The sequence below is a fragment of the Coregonus clupeaformis genome, unplaced genomic scaffold (genome assembly GCF_020615455.1).
Source record: "Coregonus clupeaformis isolate EN_2021a unplaced genomic scaffold, ASM2061545v1 scaf0100, whole genome shotgun sequence".
In the NCBI taxonomy this organism is placed as follows: Eukaryota; Metazoa; Chordata; class Actinopteri; order Salmoniformes; family Salmonidae; genus Coregonus; species Coregonus clupeaformis.
Window position 1 is genome coordinate 174381 of NW_025533555.1, and position 20764 is coordinate 195144.

At 44.0% G+C, this 20764-nt stretch overlaps 1 protein-coding gene across 1 annotated transcript; it reads right to left on the reverse strand.

Annotated features, from left to right (window-relative positions):
- Positions 1 to 930: 930 nt before the first annotated feature.
- Positions 931 to 17070, reverse strand: LOC121551044 (sphingosine kinase 1-like). Its single transcript, XM_041863569.2, has 5 exons — positions 16562 to 17070; positions 7173 to 7322; positions 5100 to 5194; positions 4829 to 4944; positions 931 to 3492 (listed from the first exon to the last, which is right to left on the reverse strand). Exons 1-5 carry the CDS (start codon positions 16986 to 16988, stop codon positions 2598 to 2600), a joined length of 1683 nt encoding a protein of 560 aa, XP_041719503.1. The 5' UTR covers positions 16989 to 17070; the 3' UTR covers positions 931 to 2597.
- Positions 17071 to 20764: the final 3694 nt, after the last annotated feature.

A 20764-nucleotide genomic window follows, 5' to 3' on the forward strand; every position in this document is an offset into this window, starting at 1 on the left:
CATGTATTTAGTTGTGGTTCTTACTAAATATAGATCTCTCTCCAACATGGGAATGATGACATAGAAAATGACATGAAAGCAATGAGAAGACTATAGCAGTATTTGAATATCAATAACAGTACTACAATGTAGTCACTCCACAGTCCACCCTACCAGCCAAGGATACAGGACAGAAAAGATAACAGTAGTTCAACACAATTGCAATTACTCCACTCACATGTGTTGAGACCAGTTGTTTTGTGTACAGATTTCATAACAGTCTGTATTGGTGTACAAGTCTCTTGCCACTAGGGTCAGCCAGGGTCAGCAATGGATGTCCTCGTCTGTTCGGTTGAGGAGAGATTATGCTCTCCTCAACCGAACAGTCTAGCATGAGGTTTTTGATAATCAGATGGAAATATGATAAGTGATTGTAGTTTAATTCAAAATGGATGTTGTTTTCATAACCTGCATACCAGCATGTTAGTGAATCAATGCAACCAAACATACAAAAAATGAAAGTGAGTTATAAGATTTTATACAGTACTACTGTATTGTACCATAGAAACAAGTGTGCAAGAACTTCCACCACTTGCACTGCAATGACTGGTTAAAGTAAATCCAATAGGGGGACCCCTCACACTGCATAAAGAGCAGTGAGGCGTCCCAGAACGGGCCACATTGAAAGAATTTGCATAGCTAATCTCTCAATTTGGATATGTGCTTTTCCTTGTGTCTGCATGGTCTATGGCCTTGTCAATACCACCGGCAGAGCCTGACAAATGAGGACTAGGTAGGTAGATAGGTATGTATGGGGTGAAAGGTACAGTACAGTATGTTTAATATTATTATTATAAATTATTTATCCTGCTACCAGTCACTTTCTCCTAATCCCAGTTTACATGTACATATCTAACACAATACTCCAGTATCCCTGTACATTGTAAATGTGGTACTGGCACTGACCCTGTATATAGCTTCCTCTCCTATTAGTTATTTCTCATGTTTTTGTTCCCTTGTTTTTTTATAAATTTTTTATATTGAATACTGCACTGTTGGGTAGGGCTGGCAAGTTAAGCATTTCACTGTACTTGTGCATGTGACAAATACAACTTGAACTTTTATTTATCTAAAGGCATGTCAAAGTCAGGTACAGGCACAGAAATGGAAGATTGAAATCAGAATGGGAGAAGTTAATATTACATCTGCAGTCAGCGTACCTTCAAGTAGAGTCATTTTAAGCATCCTTTTAGATTCATTATACAGTACATTAAAACCATTCCACCCATATGACATTTTGAGTCAAACCAAACCAAGGGTGTGCTCTGGGATTAGTTAAGCCAGTAGTTGTTATACCTCTGGGGTGAACCCGACCTGGCATGAACTGGTGCGAGGAGAACTGATGATAATGCTCACATTTGACCTCGTCTCTGCTCCAGTGCACTAATGCTCATCATCTCCGCCCTGACAAAAAAAAGGCCACAGTGGAGAGCACAGCACTCTGGCCTGGTCACTCCAGCTCCTATTGATCGAGTCAATTTGCAAAACCCTCTGAACCATGCAGTGCTGCGTAGTGCAAAATCCTGTTTCTCTTCTTAGTGTGTGCTTGGACAGAAAAAAACGGAAACATTTTATATTTTTTTCTATCAGCTAGTATTTTTCATTCACCCATAAAGCTTAAGAATAAGGACACATTAGGTGCTGATGGCTCCGAAATCTTGTGAAGGAGGAGGGAGTACAATCTTAAGACAGCTAGAAGAGAGGGATCATATGTAGCAGACCATCCCCCTCCTTCTTGCTAAGTGCTGCAGATCTGAAAGGAAGTGTCAAGCCTGTGTGTGTGTGTGTGTGTGTGTGTGTGTGTGTGTGTGTGTGTGTGTGTCAGGAAGGAGGTGGTCCAAGAAGCATGTTGAGTAGGAGACAGGCAAGATATATTAGAAGGTAACCTCAGCTGGCCAGGTTCCTGAACCTCCAGGCTGCTTTAACACGACCTCACCAGCACCTAACCCCTTCCACCCCATCCATTAAACATAGAGGTAAAGTGGAGGTTTTCACTGATGAGAGAGAGAAGAGTAACCTAATATCATTGGTGGAGGTCTACAATGCTGCATTCTCCCACGTTGTGCTGTATAAAGTATATCATGAGGGGAGAAGGCCTTCATGTCAGGCCCGTGTCTCATCCTCCACAGAATGATTAGCCCGGGGCTTGATAGCGGAAGTAGAGCTGGTCGCCTGCCCCATCCTCGTGGGACAGAAGAATGTGCTTCTCTTCACGTGTGTCACACTTATTAAGTCAGACAGCGGAGCACACAATGCACTCCTCAGCTGTGGGGCCCTCCCTACTAAACACATAACTCACCACACCCTCTTAGCTGAGACCAGCCAGCTGCAAGAACATCCATGGCTTTGACCCTGAATGAAGCATGGAGAGGCAAGGGAGGGATCTATAAAAAAAATAGGACACAGAGATAGATACTGAATGTATCTGTGGAAAAATAGAGGGGGGATTTTCCAAAGGCTGATATAATGTCTTTGGCACTTTGTATATACAGTAGACAGAGTAAGAAAGGGAGCGAGTAGTCAGAGCTGTGGGGAGGACAGACGCTCCGAGTAGATTCTCAGCCTGAGATGAGCCTGGCGATTCCTTCATGAACCTGGGCCTGTACTGGCCCGTACTCCACCATCTCCCCGTCCACAGTGATCGCTCCCTCGGGGGAGAGAGGCTCCAGGCGAAAGGCCTTCACCCTCTCGTACACAAGGTGTGGGCAGTCAATGGCCAGGTGGGCCCCCTTCTCCATGGCCATGAAGAGTCTGAGCAGGGCTAGCCGGGAGATGCCTGCACGCACATACAACAGGTGGATGAAGCCGTCGTCTGCTGCGGCCCCAGGGGCGGCAAACATGTCCTCAGCCAAGTGGGACTGGAACATTGCCAATACCAGTACAAAGTCTTCCTCATTCACTACTGTCCAATGCTCAGGCACAGGCTGCTCCAGGTCTGCTAGGAGCGAGTCAGGAGGCCCCTTCTGGTTGGCTGGTTGGGGCTCCGTCCTCATGGTGGTGATGGCATTGTTGGAGGAGTTGTGGGCGGTGTTGTGGTTGGAGTTTGTGCTGTGGTTGTGGCGAGAGTTCTGATTGGGGGAGCTGTTGGGCCCACAGGGTAGAGATGAGCAGAGGGAGGAGTGCTGGGGTGTGGAGGGAGGGGCATGGGCCTTGGTGCCCTGGCCTGGCTGCAGGGCCTCCTTGACAGGCAGGTATGCCAGCCTACCCTGATACACCCTGAGGGAGGCCAGGCGCACCAGCGTACCCACCAGGAAGCGCATTGCGCCCACGAGGCGGTATTTCTCGCTCTCGATGTCGATGTCGGCCACGAAGCCCCAGGCCAGGGAGAGGAAGGAGAAGATGCGTTGGCTGGAGGCCAGGTGGACAGAGACCAGGTCCAGCCGAGACACCAGGCCTTTACACAGCAGGAAGCCACAGCTCAGCAGCAGCTCCTCACCCCAGGCCGGGGAAGACCTGCAGGGAGTAGTAGTCAGCTCACAGTAGACTGGGGCAGTTAGGTATCAGTCTGTGGTTCAATTGAGCCGGAGCTACTCCTTCACCTAAAAGTAATGACCCTAACCCTAACCCTAGAATGGTAATACATTGTACTTACAGCAGTAACCCTCACCATAACCCTAACCCTACCTTCATGGCCACACCCCGGTTCAACCCTAACTCTAACCATAACCCTAAAGCTAACCCTAGGTTCATGTCCACACACCGGTTAAACCCTAATCCCATTGTTTTAAAGTAACTGTCCAGTGAAAATCTCACTTTTAAGTTCATATTCTGCTAACTCTTACCCAAATAAGGTTGTTGACTCGTCCTATACTCATTTTTGTGGCCAAAGTATAACTTGGAAAAAAACACTTAATTAACCCCAACTAAAACTATCTCAAACTCACCGTTTCAAAAATGCTTGCATCTCCTCATAGAGTATGATGTCATACTCCTGAGGAGGATGAGCTGACCAATCAGCGGTCTAGAGGAGGATGAGCTGGCCAATCAGCAGTCTACTCACATTAATATTTGTAATGACCGGTATACCGTACGCCCACACCATTCTGTTGTTGGGGTATGCCCACACCATTCCAACACAGAAAAGCTGCTTTTTAACATTCTTAATTACCATTTTATGGAAGGAAAACTATTTAACTCATATTGTAAGTAATTATAGGTCATATTTCATAGAAATCTGGAAACACTGGACAGTTACAGTACTTTAAACATAACCATCTGCACTGTCTGACTGTAAGATAATGGGGTTAGGGTTGAACCGGGGTGTGGACATGAAGCTAGGGTTAGGGTTGTTGCTACGGTTAGCTGGGTTAGGTTTGAACCGGGGTGTTAGAGTTAGGGTTGTTCATAGGTTGCAAAGCTTTATTAAACTGTGATAGATATCTGATGTTATACCTGTGTATTTTGTTGTTGTTATCTGTTGATGTTGTAAAAGTAGGGGGCTCATATTTTACATATTTCACAAACAGCAGTAATAAAGGCGGTCCAGTAATAAGACACTAGTAGTAGTGCACCGAATTTCCAGTTTCTCTAAAACCCATTACTAAAAGTAGTTATCAGCAACCCTCAAATAATCCCTCTTCTTGGACTTTATGAAGTGTGAAGCTGAAGCAGACACTGGGACTCATATCTCTCCCCTGTCTCTGGAGAAATGTGCCTACTCTGCCCAGTCAGCCAATGTGATAATTACACCCATAGAAATGGGATAAATCACCTTTGTCCAGGCCGGTTTTCCTATCGTATTCCATTCTACTGTACTCTATGCATTTAAATGTCTCATTAGTGGACTTACTCAGTGTAGTGGTGGACGGAGGCTGCCAGGGCGTTTCCCGAGCCCCCTGGTAAGATGCCCAGTGGTGTCTGGATGGCCTCCTCCCAGTCCTCTCTCTCCAGAAGACCATTCAACACCTGACAGGACAGGCAAACACACACAAACAGCATCAGGCCATGATCCTCCAACTGAGAGTTGTACCCCACAAACCCCACTGCTTATTCAAACAGTCTTAGGGAGACAAGTTAGCTAGGCTGGAAATGTGTTAATGCGGTGTCTATACTTGGCGCACCTCGAACAGCAGCCCGTCTCCTGACAGGATGACCAGAGCGTCCCACTGTGACAGATCAGTCTCTCTCACCAGGTCCCTCGCATGGTTCTGGTGCTCTGTGGGGAACAGAGAGAAACGCCATGAGAGAGAGGGACAGGGAGAAGGAGGGAGGAAAGAGAGAGAGAATAAGATCCGAGAGATGACCTCCCTTCACCAGAAGCCCCCAGGGAGGGATCAGTGAGATTAGAGAGAAAAGGGATTCAATGCCCCTCTATCAGTCCAAACATATCACATTAAACCATGCAGTGACTATTCAACTGGCCGATGGCAGTCTTCAAAGCAGCCAGGCCTTAGTACAAACATCTGCCACTGGTGTGATGGTTAATGTGACGACTGGGGCCGACTCTTGTTTGTTTAGTGGAGTTTTTATTGGAGATGTTCTTGAGACAGTCGCGCTGCAGGGGGTCTTATTGGATTACCCCTAAGCACAATGTCTAGTACCATTCTGCCAGCTGAGACTTGTGTTCTGCAGCAAAGATCTGCTCTGCTAAAGGCAGTACTGTGTTTGTTTGTTTCTGCAATTGTGTGTGTCTATGCCTGTGACTGTGTGGGTGTGTTGAGGCATTGTCATCACAAGGGCATTACTTTTTTGCTTGAGTTACCATATATTTAGAGAATTGGAAAAACGACCAGAAAACTCAATTTCTCTCCTCCTCCTCTTCTCCTCCTCTGCTAACATAACATTTACCTGTCCCCTAGCCCTCTCTCACCCACTGAGTCTCCTTTAAGTCCATGCTGTTTGGTATGTGTGGGGAGACAGAGAGCAGTGATGTGGTCCTGTGGTGTCAGGCAAAAGCAGGGGGAGGCTGGTGCGGCTGACTCAGCATTCTATGCTGCTGGCTTGAGGCTGAGGCTGCACTTCCCAGCCATCTCCTTATTCACAGGGTCACTGCCACACGCAAACACACACAAGCATGGGCTACCGCACCAAGTCCCATTAAACAGGACACACTATTTCTATCTCATGACTTTCTGGATTTTATGTAAGCTATAGCTTGGTAGCTACTCTCTGTTAATGTAATATGAACCAAGGTCCCTTTTGGTTTAGGATGATACCAACGCATGCCCAATAGAACTGTTTTCTGCTCTCAGTTCCTGAATACATAGCTACTTGAACATTGAACTGTTTTCCACATCAGTTCCTGAGGGAGACACACACATGCAGGCGCACACACGCACATGAACACACACCACAGAAATCCCCAGATTCACACCCTCTCTGAAACACGATCCTCTCAAGTGTGCCGTAGTCCTCTGGCATAGACTAGTAGGTGACATGATAGTTCTGCAGGGCTCCATTCCCTAAGTGGAGGCAGGCAGGGCGGCGAGGTGGCGCTGGTTAATCCACTCAGACAGGCTAGCTACAGTACCCAGGCAGCGGAGGGGAGGCAGTGCTAGCTGAGCGCTAGCTGAGAGAGCCTCGGTGACCCATATTTTCCCAGCCCCAGCTCCCAGCAGCCCCAGGTCGGCACCGCCACGCCGACCGTCGGTAATTAGACTGTCTTTTTTCATCACCATCCAGATGCTAACCTTCCCCATGTCCCCTAGGACTGCACTCACACTCTTTCTCCTCTCTCTCTGTTCTCTCCTTTTTCAGTTCTTTCAAAGATTAAGACGACATTGAACAACTCGTAGGTGTCTTGGTGATGGTTTGTAACGATGGCAGAGATAGCTTCTTGTCAGCTGTACTGGGAGCTGGTGAAGTATAGGTGGTGGGGTTGATGTGTAGCTGAAGTGATTTTTAAAAGGCTTTCTGGCTCCTTGGATTGTTCCTGCTCGCTCAAAGTGACCTGACTTTTATTCAGTGAAAGGTTATGCAGAGTTCAGTGACTTTGACCTCATTGCTACTGTAAGTGAAAAACAGTTGAGAGTATATAATACTGGGAGCAGGGGATCCGACAGGACAGTGCAGAGTCACACACTGTGTGTGTGTGTGTGTGTGCGCGTGTGTGTTTGCATGTGTGCGCAATCAGGGCAGTGAGATAACAGGGCTCAGGGAGGTAGGTGTGTAACCAGTGTGTGTAGGGGACTGACCAGTGATGACCAATGTGTAGGGGACTGAAGCCTCGGTGAGCATGGGCTCGATGTGCCCGGAGAAAAGCTGGAGCGCCTGGCCCCGCCCACTCTGGGGGTTCACCAGCACCATGACCCTGCAGGGCCGCCGTACCTCAGAGTACACCACACCTGAGAGAGAGCGCGCGAGAGAGAGAAAATAGAAAAAGATAGCAATAGAGAGAGATGTAGATCAACAGAAGAGGGAAGAAGGAATAGTTGGTGAGTTGGTATTCTCAAGCTGTCATGGGAAGAATTGCTCCACTTAATTTTCTAGTATCAAGGAAACATCAATCATGTGACTCTCCATTGTCCTTCAAAATGTTTTACTGACATCAATCTAAGACATCTCAAAGAGGTTATGAAAGGGGTCTCTACCCTATAGATCCCTTGGCAGAAAACCATTGTTCAAAAAGACAGCATTAAACAGTGATGCCAAGGGGAGTGACACCCTTCACTCACAGATGGTGCTTGAAGTTATTGTTTTTGTGATCCACTTATTTTCCCCCAGAAATGTAAGTATTACAAAACACATGCTCACCTCAAGTAATTCGCCTAATGTTGTAGTTGAAGACATGCTCCGGAACTTTGGCGAATACTAAGTATATTTTAAACCTGCCGCTTTGGGCTAGATGTGTCACTCTGTAGATCATACATGCATAATCTATGAGCAGAATTACTGTTCTACCTCAATTAGCCACAAAATCGGGGACCACTTTTGGCTCATGAGTGCTACTTTCAGAACTACTGGCTAAGAAGTACACAAAAGTACTGGAGAATTTCTTTAAGTATGCTCATCTTTAGAATTATTACTAGACACCAACGGAATAATTAAAAGCTGGCAGAACTTGTTCAGCTGTTGCAGAGTGGCATGAGAGATAATTTCAGAGACAGTTGTTGTTATTTAACTCAGGATGAACTCCTAGCCTATGATACTGTAGTTACTATAGATGCCCTTGTCTTTCTGCACAGGGGACACTGTCTTCTCAGAGGCCATAGTGAATCACAAGAGAGAGATGTAGGGCTGTCCCCGACAAAAAACAATCTTGGTCGACCGAGAGTCGTCTGTTCTTTCGACCGATCAATTGTTCCAAATTTTAAAACGTGTATTTTTCCATATATAGACACACCCTATGTTTGAATAAAATCAACTATATATAGGCTACTGAGCTTGTCTGATGCTTTAAGCACTGCGATTAAAAATGAAGACACACAAATTACTAAAGAGGGAGCCAGAGATAAATATAGCCTAACCAGAATAAAAAAACCTGTTCCCGACCCGACCCTCCTTCTCTCGCTGCCCGCTGCTGCTGGGCTTTGCAGATTCTGCCATTATGCTCCTGAAGTTGCCGGTAATAGGATACACCAGCGGTTGGCAACCTTTTCCATTTGGAGTGCCAAGTTATCGTACCATTTCTACTGATCTGCATGCCAGTTATGATTTTCATATGTACATTTTTGTGGAACAGTTTCATTTCATTTATAATAAAGGATTCATGTCTCAAAATCAATGTCATGTGGTTAATCACAATTCTATCTAAATAAAATGATACAAATCTAAAAGTAACTTCTATTGCCATTGTCAATATGTAAAAATATTCTGGGCCCTCAGAGTTTCCCTGTGCCAGTGAGCTCCGGACAAAACAGACACAGCTGTAGGCTATTTGCGCAAAGGATAAGAAGTAATCATTTTTTCCCCTTTTCATGCTGAGTGGTTTTCAAAAGGGAGCGATTTTTCAAATAGGCTACGTTGAGGAACTATTGTCATTCTCAATGGATGTAAAAACAGACTTTGTTTACTTGCTGTTTGAGGCAAAGAAAAAATTACTTTGAGAAGCTCCACAGTGATGGTGAGTTAAGACAATCAGAAATAGTATCATATCCCCAAATGGGCACACTTATAGGCCTACATTTGCACGCAGGCCAGGTAGCCTAGGCCTACTTCTATGCGTAATCAGGTGCGTGTCCTTACTCAAGATTGACAGGAGCACTCCAAACAAAAGACAGTGAATAAATTGACAACTCGTAAATGGAATGAAATTAACCAAGTGTAGCCTAGGTTGTGCGCTCTGCAAACAACGTTTCCACTCCTACAATGACAACGGTAAGACTGTAATAATAATATATCTTTTTGTATATGTTTTTTGGAGCTTACGCCACCTGGTATTCCCAGACAATCTCCCGTCCCAGTACTAACCAGGCCCGACCCTGAACAGGCATGTTCAGGGTGGTACGGCCACAAGCATATTTATTTTACCCTGTTTTCTCCCCGAATTAGGTCCCTTGGCTCATCTCTGCAACTCCTCAATTGGCTCGGGAGAGGCGGAGGTCAAGTCATGCATCCTCCGAAACATGATCCTCCTGGCCGCCTACTTCTTATCACACTGCTCACTTAACCCGGATTTCAGCCGCACCAATGTGTCAGAGGAAACACCATTCAACTTGGATGCTTTTTGATAATAATATATTGAAATCATTAACATAAATTACCATAACAAACATTATAGATTAGAAATGATGGTAATTAATGGTAAATGTACTACTGGTGATACTGTGGACTGCCATCCCCGCGGCCTCTGCAATGGATTAGTCCACTCAAACAGGCGTGAATCAGACAGGTGTCTCATGTGACATTTTTTTAATATACATTTGCCACTGCTCGACTAAGAAAATCTTGGTCAACCAAAAGTCTATCGACCAAACAATCGACCAGTCGACTAAATGGGGTCAGCCCTACAGAGACTACACTTTTTTAGTGGTTATGAGTGGTACTTCAGACTCAAATGAACCCTGTCAGACATTATCAGTACCGGATCAAGGTTGGCAGTTGAGCATTACCCTCTGAACCCTGCAGCTTCCCATTAGAAGAAAACAGGCCCCCTGGGGCTCCTTGTGGCCCCCCAGTGAGTGTGAGTCCGGTCCTGCTGGGCATTGGGACCGGTCCCATGGGCCTAATTGGAATCCTGGGAGCAGTGGAAGAGCCAGCGCGCTGCCCTGTGAATGCCATCCTGTAGCCTCATGCCAACAGGACTGGCACCAGGACATCCTTACCCTGCTGTGCCACTGTGCCTACACACAAGGCCCCTCTGTCTGGTTCATGCCCAGTGCCATCTGAGCGGAAGTGGCCTCCCCTGTCCCTGTCACCGCCCAGAAACGCAATTACCAGCCGGCTGACCTGGAGTGGCACCTCCTACTCATTTGGCTCCTGTGCAGGGACAGCAGAGGTACCAAAATATCTCAAAGTGAGGTGTGAAACCAACAGAAAGAGCAGTATTAAGACAGTATCAAAACACAGTCTTGCTAACTCTTCCCCATTTATTCAAATGGTTGCCATTGTCTTTTTTTATTACTCTACACAATGTGGCTTTTGTACACAAAAGTCTCTGACTACATGTCTTTCAGACACAATGGTGGATGCTGCCGTTTGGTACATTACTCTTGTTTATTAACAAGTTCTAGGGTCTGTTTTTGCACTCAAGTGTGGTCAAATGAGCTCTATAAAATGCCCTCAATACAATGTGCCAAATAAAGGTATCAATAAAACAGTTCAGGGATGACAGAACGATTGTCGCCTCCTCAGAGGTCAAAGCCAATGCTGTAGTCCTTGTGCCTCAAATACAGAGGCGGTTTAACATCCTCCCATGACAGCTTGTGAGTAGGAATTCAGTACCGTCTTTACCACCACAGAACATGAGATATTTCCATGTAAGGAATGTCATGCTCTGCTATATTCTGTTGTGTTTCCTGGCTCCTCACTCCTTCAGTCTCCTGTAGCAGTACGTTAACAGTTGCTTGGGGCTAAAACGTTCAAACATAGGGCCTCCCATTGTTCAAAAGCCTTCAGCTCCCAGAAACCTCAGAGTATACATTGAGGAAGTGTTTCCATGGTTCCTGGGTCAATAAGAGGTGGGCTCTAACATATGTGCTCACAGGTGATCTAATCAGTCAAAGACCGGTTATCATTATTAGGTCCATCTATGGTAAAACTGGGTATGGAAAACATATCGGGTTGACATTAAAAGAAGTGTACGTTTGTGCACCTATGGACTGCATCTAGAAATACTGTATAGCTCGGTGTTTCACTTATCACAGGAAAAAACTCCTTCACATGGATACAGCACGAAAGCAAAGCTATCCCAATTTAAGTTGGTTATCAGAGCTTGATAGTTACGAAAGTTTCAGTAGCTTCTGTATAGCAAGTCATACAGGGTTCATTATAGCCTTGTTTACACCTTGCACTAAAATGTGATCTGATCAATAACTATATGATCAAGGTTTGTCGTGTCTACACATTGTATTAAAATGTGTCTCTTATCCGTTCACTGTGTCCGCATTGTGACCAGATTAGCTAGTACCTCCGTGTAAGCAAATTATTTGACAGATATTCTTTCAAAATAATATTAATGTATTTATTTTAAGACAATTGCTGATGCCATAAGTCAATGGTGGTACCTGTCAATGATGTTAGAGGCTGGTCTAATGATGATTTAAATAGTTTGACCATTCCAGATCTGTTTACGCTTGTCTGATATCCAGACACAATCCGTGCCTGACTACCTCCGGAGGAGGTCAGGAAGATCTGATTACAATCAGATAATAATAATAATATGTAATTTAGCAGACACTTTTATCCAAAGCGACTTACAGTCATGTGCACATACATTTTTACGTATGGGTGGTCCCAGGGATCGAACCCACTACCCTGGCGTTACAAGCGCCATGCTCTACCAATTGAGCTACAGAGGATCACAATGTTTTTTCATCGTCTACACCTGTCTAAAAATGTGGGCACAATCAGAATGTTGGCAGTAGGTATGAACAGGGCTTCTGTTGCAGGCGGTGATCTTCACCAGCCAAGTTAGTTACAGAAACAGTGAGGGCCCTAAATGAGGAGCCAGCTCAATGCTGTTTTTGATTTAATAATGAATGCTTTGATGCCCATTCCCTAAGTGATATTTGGTAACATGCTGCCCAGAGTCATTTCTGTGGAAACATCCTTTTAGACCGTGTCTGCCTGCCTGCCTCTGCCTGCCTCTGCCTGCCTCTGCCTGCCTCTGCCTGCCTCTGCCTGCCTGCCTGCCTCTGCCTGCCTGCCTGCCTGCCTCTGCCTGCCTGCCTGCGTCTGTGGTTAAGTGCCTGTGGACAGATGTGACCCTGACTCATGCTGAAGGGCTGTCTGACAAGCAAGCTAGTGTGTGTGTTTCACTGAGGGAAAGGGTAAACAGAGAGGTGAGGTGGCTGAGTGAGTGTGAGTACTAACAAGTACTGAGGCTGGGATCAAATGAACTGAACTGATTAACTCATCAAATGTGTTGTGTACAATCAATCAATATAGTATCACCAAACACCTGAATTTAGAACATAATCTCTCTCATTATGTCCACACCTTATTTCATTATTGCTATGACACATCACTATAAGTGAAAACTAGCCAGAACACTGAGGAAAACAAAAAACAATGTTTATGAAAATGTATTTTAGTGAAATCTTGCTGTCTCAGGTGTCCCCAAGGTGTAACACTACCTCCATGACTCAGACATAGCTGGCATATCTGCAAACAAGCTTAAGTCCAAGATCAGGGTGGGGGGTTAGACACCCAGCCCACAGAGGTAGAGCCAGGGGCCCTGACAGCCTGTCACAGGCAGGCCTGTCTGAGGGAGCAGAGTGGGAGATGAGGGCCCCGGGGGACCAGCCTGGCTGGGGTGAGAGGCCACTGATGTAGCTGGGGCACCGTTCAGCTCTTGTCTCCATCACTGAGAGACACTGTGGCGTCAGCAGAGCATTGGGCCTAGGGAGATATCACAGTGACAGATACATACCCTCTCTGTGGAACACACACAGAGAGATAAAATGTTGAAGTTTTAAAGCTAATTTCCTGCAATTATACACATTTTGCCATTGGGCGGAGAGAACATTTTACAGTTTTAGAGCTAATTTCCTGCAATTCTACACATTTTGCAATGGCTTATGCCATGTTCTTATGCTATCTGAGTAACTCAAACATTATAACAGAATCAATTGGGGCCATGACATTTTTTGAATTTTAGATTCTACCTGACTGTCTACTTATTTATTTTTTAGTTCTCAAAGATGATCCTATTTAATAATATATAGCTCCATTATCTTTTCTACATACTTTAAGTCGTTTAAGTTTACACTGAAAACTTTTTAACATCCTGAAAGTCAAGACAGACTGAATTTCCTTACAAAAATGCAGACATTATTTTTATGGTACCTCTAAGCATTGCAAATAGCAGGATATTACCTTCCATGTCCTTGTATGAGGATTTCATTATTAACGCCTCATTCAGTCGGTTATGACCTGGCTGTGACAGGAACTGAATGGTAGACTGCAGATACTTAAACACACACTGTGCAGTCATTACACAGTCAAGCTGTGACTGAACAACAATAAAACAACTGTAAAATGAATATTTAGCATCTACAGTTTCAACAAAATTATGTGGTATTATGCACTGAAAGTGTGTGATAGCTTTCCCTAAACATAAACCTTACAGCAAAAAAGAAATTGCCTTCTTAATCCGACCGATCCAGCTGCATCACCAGATAAAATGAAATGAATTAACATAAATATCACTTTCAGGGATTAGTCGGTCCCTCTGAACAGGGATTCCCAAACTGCCCCCCCCCCCTTTTTACCCTAGCACTAACCAACTTATCATCAAGCTTTGAGAAATCCTGCTCTAGAACACATGTCAAACTCATTCCACGGAGGGCAGAGTGTCTGTGGGTTTTCGCTCCTCCCTTGTACTTGTTTGATGAATTAAGGTCACTAATTAGTAAAGCACTCCCCTCACCTGGTTGTCTAGGGCTTAATTGAAAGGAAAAACAAAAACCTGCAGACACTCCAAGGGGCAGCAGGTAGCTTAGTGGGTAAGAGCGTTGTGCCAGTAACTGAAAGGTCGCTGGTTCTAATCCCCGAGCCAACTAGGTGAAAAATCTGTCGATGTGCCCTTAAGCAAGGCACTTAACCCTAATTGTCGCTCTGGATAAGAGTGTCTGCTAAAATGAATGAGTTTGACACCCCTGCTCTAGAACAAGGAATTAATGTAACATATGTTGCTGCTTCCCATTACTCATTTAAAGTACATAATATATTCTGTTGAATACTGTATTATTGTCTGGCCTGGATCTTGAATGCTAAAAAAACCTTATCAATTAATGATATCATTGCATTATGCAGTAGTCACTCTACTACAGATGCAGAAGCCTTCTTGTACAAGAGCAGGAATCCTGAGTCATGCCACAGTTCATCAATTGTTAGCATTTCAATGGCTTATCATCAGTGGCTATTGATAGACACTTCATTAATATGTGCGAATTGACATTTGAAAAATGTCTTTGCTGGCTTTTGAAGTCCAGCAGGCCAGAAAGAATGCTACCAGCTACCTCTCAGGTCAGGTTACCATCTGTCTGCTTGGCAAAGCTCTGAAACTCCAACTCCTGCTGGCTCCAGGCCTAAGGTGCAACTCACACAAAGACTCTAGTCTCAGTTGCCTTGGACACCTAAAGGGCAATTCACGGGGCGACCTCATTCCTTATTCCACCAACACCTGACTCCATCTCTGGCAACCAACATTCAAAATCTGTCACTGCCAAATCAAATATCTGTTTCCTCTAGAACTATGTTGCTATGCCCCTAAGCTGATAATAGGCAGGCACCCCTGTTTTATGGACACTTATCTTCACTCTGTGTAATGGGGAATATTTAAGATGAATAAAGTTGATATTCAGTTAAGAGTAATTAACACAATGCTTAGCATATGTATATGTTTCCCCGTTCTGTAATACACGATTTCCAGTGTTCTATTTATGACACTCATTTGTGTACGGATTGATGGTCACTAGACTTGTCACTGAATGTTATGGATTGTTCTCATATCATTTTATAGTGATTGATGCCAGAGCTACTGAAGGCACAAGGACTGAGGACACAATGACATTATGAACACTGTGTGATTCTGTAGCAACTGGCAAAGTCACTGTCTTTTGTTTTGACTTCAGACAAGGCTCTCGGGCTGATATTTAGAGAACATTTGGTAATGTCTGGTTAATATATAAGTACCTTCTCAGAGAAGGCCCGTTAGACGTTTTCTATGTTTCTATGCTAGAGGGTGTCTCCTTGTTGCAACTTGTATTAAGCCAAATTAATTTATGATTGACTATATCCTCGACTGCTCTCCTTTTTGTTCAGATGGAAATTCCCTTTCATTCTGCCTATTTAGGCCAATGGCACATGCACTCCTATCTTATTTGTGTGACTGTTATTGTCTATCAGTGTATCAGTGTTTTGTTACTTGTCGTGTTCTATGTTTTTGTGTGGACCCCAGGAAGAATAGCTGCTGCTTTGGCAAACGCGAATGGGGATCCGAATAAACCAATCTAATAAAGCAATTTAACAAAGCGCACACTAATGCTCAACATTTAATCTTGTAGCAATAACTTGGATTAACTCAATTCAAAATAATGTGTGATATTCTGACAGAATGTCATTATAATATTTTGCATATGGCTCTCCCTGTGGCAGCTTCATCCACAACAAATGATCTCCTCCTCAGTGAGTGATAACTGGATAATTAGCATCAGCAGCACTCTGCTTCATGTTCAGAACTGATTCAGTAGGGTCAGTTAGGTCGCTGCACATGGACCTAGGTCTATGACATGGACTGGAGATTTCAAAAGCAGGCATTTGAATACGGTTGTGTTGTAATAAGAGTTTTCCTGATCCAAGACATTGGGCATAAGCACCATTAGATGAAAAACGATGAGTTCAATTACTTGAGTACTTGGGTTCAGTAATGTTGCTTGTGGGATGACTAAATTACCCCTAACAAATTATACAGAAATATCACAGTTGCAAATCTATGCAAATGAAAGGTAAGTGGCAGTCATCCTCCCACAGCAGGTAAAGCTAGTTCTTGGGTGTGAGAGAGGAATGACATTCCATTTCCAGAACATTCAATTTCCTTCTCCAAGCTTGCCCAGTCTCAGGACAGTCAGTTGGCACGTAAGCCTCTCCTATTCTATAGAAACTGAGTAAGCAGGTTGTGAATTACTGGACCTTAGGTGCAGTATGGGATAAAGGTGATGGAAAGTTACCCTCACATTTTGAACTGAACTTATAAGCCTGATTTCCCTGGGCAGAGTATAAAATGCATCCTAAATAAATGAGGAAACATATATACCCACAGTATATGGCAATGATGACAGTCTTTTCAGGCTATCCATATACATAGCCTTAAGTCTGATGCTGTTTGACTAAATTAAATGAGAACCTACGCCCTCATCAAACATAGCTATACCAGAAAGAAACAACTGTTTTATTTCAACTATGAAGCCTTGCTTCTCACCATGTCGTCGGGGTATCTGGCGGATAGAAGCCTCTCTGATGGCACGCGCCCATCTCTCTGCCTCTTGAAGATTAGTGAGAGGGTCCTGGACCAGTGCGACCCGAAAGCACTGCTCTACTTTCTGCCGGGCCATGCCTGTGCTCATCCATCGTCTCTTGAACGGGTAGAAATAGGCTGTAAAGAACGCCCCAACGTCTGCTTCGTTCTCCACTTTATAAGCCCGGCAGCCAAGACAGTCAGTTAAGTTGAAAACCAACTTATCCTGTCCAGGTGACGATGATATATTTTGAATAGCGAGAGAACTCTCCGTCAAACTCACAGAATATCTGACCTTTGCGTTGAGCGAGTCCGTGAATTCTCCATAAAGCCCTTCCACGACACCGTTGCGCTGACGAGTTGGGTCCGGTTCGGCGCTGTCTTTATCCATCCCGTGGACAATGTGATCCGCAGACCCGTGTGTGGTTGATGAGGAAGACTGCGACTGGCTACCCCAGCCCGTTTGACTGCTGTTGGACCCGGAGTCAACCAGCTGTTTTCCTTGTTGAAAGGTCTCTTCCTAGTGACTGAAAGGGGAATCACACACACTGAGAAATCAAAGTTGGACAAGGATGCCTCATGTCAGGAATCCACCCCTTCTCATTGAATATAATAAATGTTTTGCATCTTGAGCAAATATTACCATAACCCATTTTGCTTCAGGCTACTGGTTACATTGTTTATCAGTTAGGCTTATTTACCACTTTGCTATTTACCTCATGGATAATGAATAGGCTAGGCTACTTCAAGGCCCTATTTTACCACTAGCAAATAATGCGATCTATTGATGTTAGAATATTATTAGGAAAGACGAGATGCAATGCTTTAGATTAATTACTCTCTTATAGCCTCACCAAATGCAATTAGGTATTTTCAAACCAAGGCTCTCATTTGTCTATTTGTAGGCTATATGGTCAGAATATCTCACAATGCTGTTCAAATTAATCATTTATGTCTAGACTACCGGTGTATCAGTACCAGTCAAAAGTTTGGACACACCTACTCATTCAAGGGTTTTTCTTTATTTTTACTATTTTCTACATTGGATAATAATAGTGAATACATCAAAACAATGAAAGAACACATATAGAATCATGTAGTAACCAAAAAAGTGTTAAACAAATCAAAATATATTTTATATTTGAGATTCTTCAAATAGCCACCCTTTGCCTTGATGACAGCTTTGCACACTCATTGCATTCTCTCAACCAGCTTCACCTGGAATGCTTTTCCAACAGTCTTGAAGGAGTTCCCACATATGCTGAGCACTTGTTGGCTGCTTTTCCTTCACTCTGCGGTCCGACTTATCCCAAACCATCTCAATTGGGTTAAGGTCGGGGGATTGTGGAGGCCAGGTCAACTGATGCAGCACTCCATCACTCTCCTTCTTGGCCAAATAGCCCTTACACAGCCTGGAGGTGTGTTGGGTCATTGTCCTGTTGAAAAACAAATGATAGTCCCACTAAGCCCAAACCAGATGGGATGGCGTATCGCTGCAGAATGCTGTGGTAGCCATGCTGGTTAAGTGTACCTTGAATTCTAAATAAATCACAGACAGTGTCACCAGCAAAGCACCGCCACACCATAACACCTCCTCCTCCATGCTTTACAGTGGGAACTACACATGCGGAGATCATCCGTTCACCCACACCACGTCTCACAAAGACACGGCGGTTGGAACCAGAAATCTCCAATTTGGACTCCAGACCAAAGGACACATTTCCACCAGTCTAATGTCCATTGCTCGTGTTTCTTGGTCCAAGCAGGTCTCTTTTTCTTATTGGTGTCCTTTAGTAGTGGTTTCTTTGCAGCAATTCGACCATGAAGGCCTGATTCACACAGTCCCCTCTGAACAGTTGATGTTGAGATGTGTCTGTGACTTGAACTCTGTGAAGCATTTATTTGGGCTGCAATTTCTGAGGCTGGTAACTCTAATGAACTTATCCTCTGCAGCAGAGGTAACTCTGGGTCTTCCATTCCTGTGGCGGTCCTCATGAGAGCCAGTTTCATCATAGCGCTTGATGGTTTTTGCAACTGCACTTGAAGAAACTTTCAAAGTTCTTGAAATGTTCCGTATTGACTGACCTTCATGTCTTAAAGTAATGATGGACTATTGTTTCTCTCTGCTTATTTGAGCTGTTCTTGCCTTAATATGGACTTGGTCTTTTACCGAATAGGGCTATCTTCTGTATACCCCCCTACCTTGTCACAACACAACTGATTGGCTGAAACGCATTAAGAAGGAAAGAAATTCCACAAATTAACTTTTAAGAATACACACCTGTTAATTGAAATGCATTCCAGGTGACTACCTCATTAATCTGGTTGAGAGAATGCCAAGAGTGTGCAAAGCTGTCATCAAGGCAAAGGGTGGCTATTTGAAGAATCTCAAATATAAAATATATTTTGATTTGTTTAACACTTTTTTGGTTACTACATGATTCCATATGTGTTATTTCATAGTTTTGATGTCTTCACTATTATTCTACAATGTAAAAAATAGTACAAATAAAGCAAAACCCTTGAATGACTAGGTGTGTCCAAACTTTTCATTGGTAGTGTATTTCCATTATTATTTCACAAAGTCGGATATATAAATAATAATAAATAATATATGCCTGCTATGTCCTGGAGTTCATGCCCCCCAGTGTGCCACACGTGCATACATGTGCACCAAGGGACACTGGCTTGCTGCAGAGGGCAAAGAAAGAAGAAAAATATGTAAATGAAACCCCAAATATGTATTAATAGGTGCATTCAGTGAGACAGATTGCAATCACTGATTAAGAAATTAAGTCATCCAACCCAATCCAGTGTTGCCAACTCCGCAGTCAGGAAAGTAGCTATTGGCTGTCCTAAAAGTCGCTAAATGACGCCATCACCTAATTTGCATAATTGGCCATATGCATGAAATTGTGATGGACACTGTAGGAGAGAGGAATAACGTGGGAGAGACAAAAAGTGAGTAAAAAACAGCCTAAATATGTTTAGAACTACAAATGAACTTTCTTCTGTCGATTTTTTTTTTTTACATTTACATCCCTGAATAAAAAAAAATAAAAAAATGAATTTAAGCCAGGGCGGGATCAGCCAGCGGTGGCTTCCCGCATGCGCGATTAATTTGCAGTCTGGACGCGGAGGGGTGAACATCTCTTGCTCTGATTGCAGATGGGAGGGACTGCTGCGCGAGGACTGGGCCGCCTGTGAGTGCTTTGGGACGGGGTAACAAAGCACCCGCTGCTCGTTGAGAAGAGTAAGAACGATACGTGCTTTTACGTCAGAGTCTCCAATAACACCAGAAAAAGTCGCTAGTCGCTTTTAAAAAAAATGTGTCGCTAGAGGTGTCTGAATACTCGCTATATATAGCGACAACGTCGCTAAGTTGCCAACACTGCCAATGGCTGAATGTGTAGCCCTCCGGATAAGTGCGCCACTTGAGGTCTGCTCTGGAAAAATGCAAAACCCTCTCCCTACTGGTCCAAATTTGGTCACATGGGGGGTATGACGTATTGAAACGTATAAATACATACCTTAAACACAAATTTAGTCTTTCACACACTGACCATATCGAGTGCGAAGAGTGTCTGGCGGTTTGAATTTTTTTTTGGGGGGGGGGTAACTATCTGCCTCAACTCATCATAGCATAATGCTCCAAAACACTACGAACTCAAATGTCGACCAGCCACCATGAATGTAAATTGTAAGTAACCACTGACTGTTAGCCACGTGCAGAAGTAGCTAGTTCGCTAACTGCTAGCCACATGACAAGCTAACTTTCTAACCAAAAGTCTAGGCCTTGCCTGTTTAAAAAACATTGTAGAACCCTGGTGTTTCTGTAGCTCAGGTTAGAACATACGATATCTGATTTTATCACTTAACGGGTTTTAGTGTTGGAGGCATTTTGTTTAGTAATCAGTGTTGTGCAGGTCGCCTGAGGTGGGGAAACGTGGCCACAATGTATCCGTCTGATCTTTGTCTGTACCTTTCAGAGCCATTTGAACGGACTCTCATCTTAACTGATGTGGACTGACGTCAGAAGTCCTATGGCCTGGGTCCACTCAAGAGGTAAAACAATCTCCATAATCACGTTTGACCAGCTTTAAATTGGGCAGTTTGATGATAGTCAGATGGTTTGAACAGCTGTGAAGGATGTACCTAGCTTAATTA

What these genes read in the sequence shown, in the direction of transcription:
- LOC121551044 (XM_041863569.2), bottom strand. Translation starts at nt 16,988, where the DNA reads ATGGATAAAGACAGCGCCGAACCGGACCCAACTCGTCAGCGCAACGGT. An exon ending in CCAGATACCCCGACGACATG is followed by an intron (nt 7,323 to 16,561) that starts GTGAGAAGCAAG and finishes GCTCTCTCTCAG; the next exon opens with GTGTGGTGTACTCTGAGGTA. An exon ending in TCCGTCCACCACTACACTGA is followed by an intron (nt 3,493 to 4,828) that starts GTAAGTCCACTA and finishes TACTCCCTGCAG; the next exon opens with GTCTTCCCCGGCCTGGGGTG.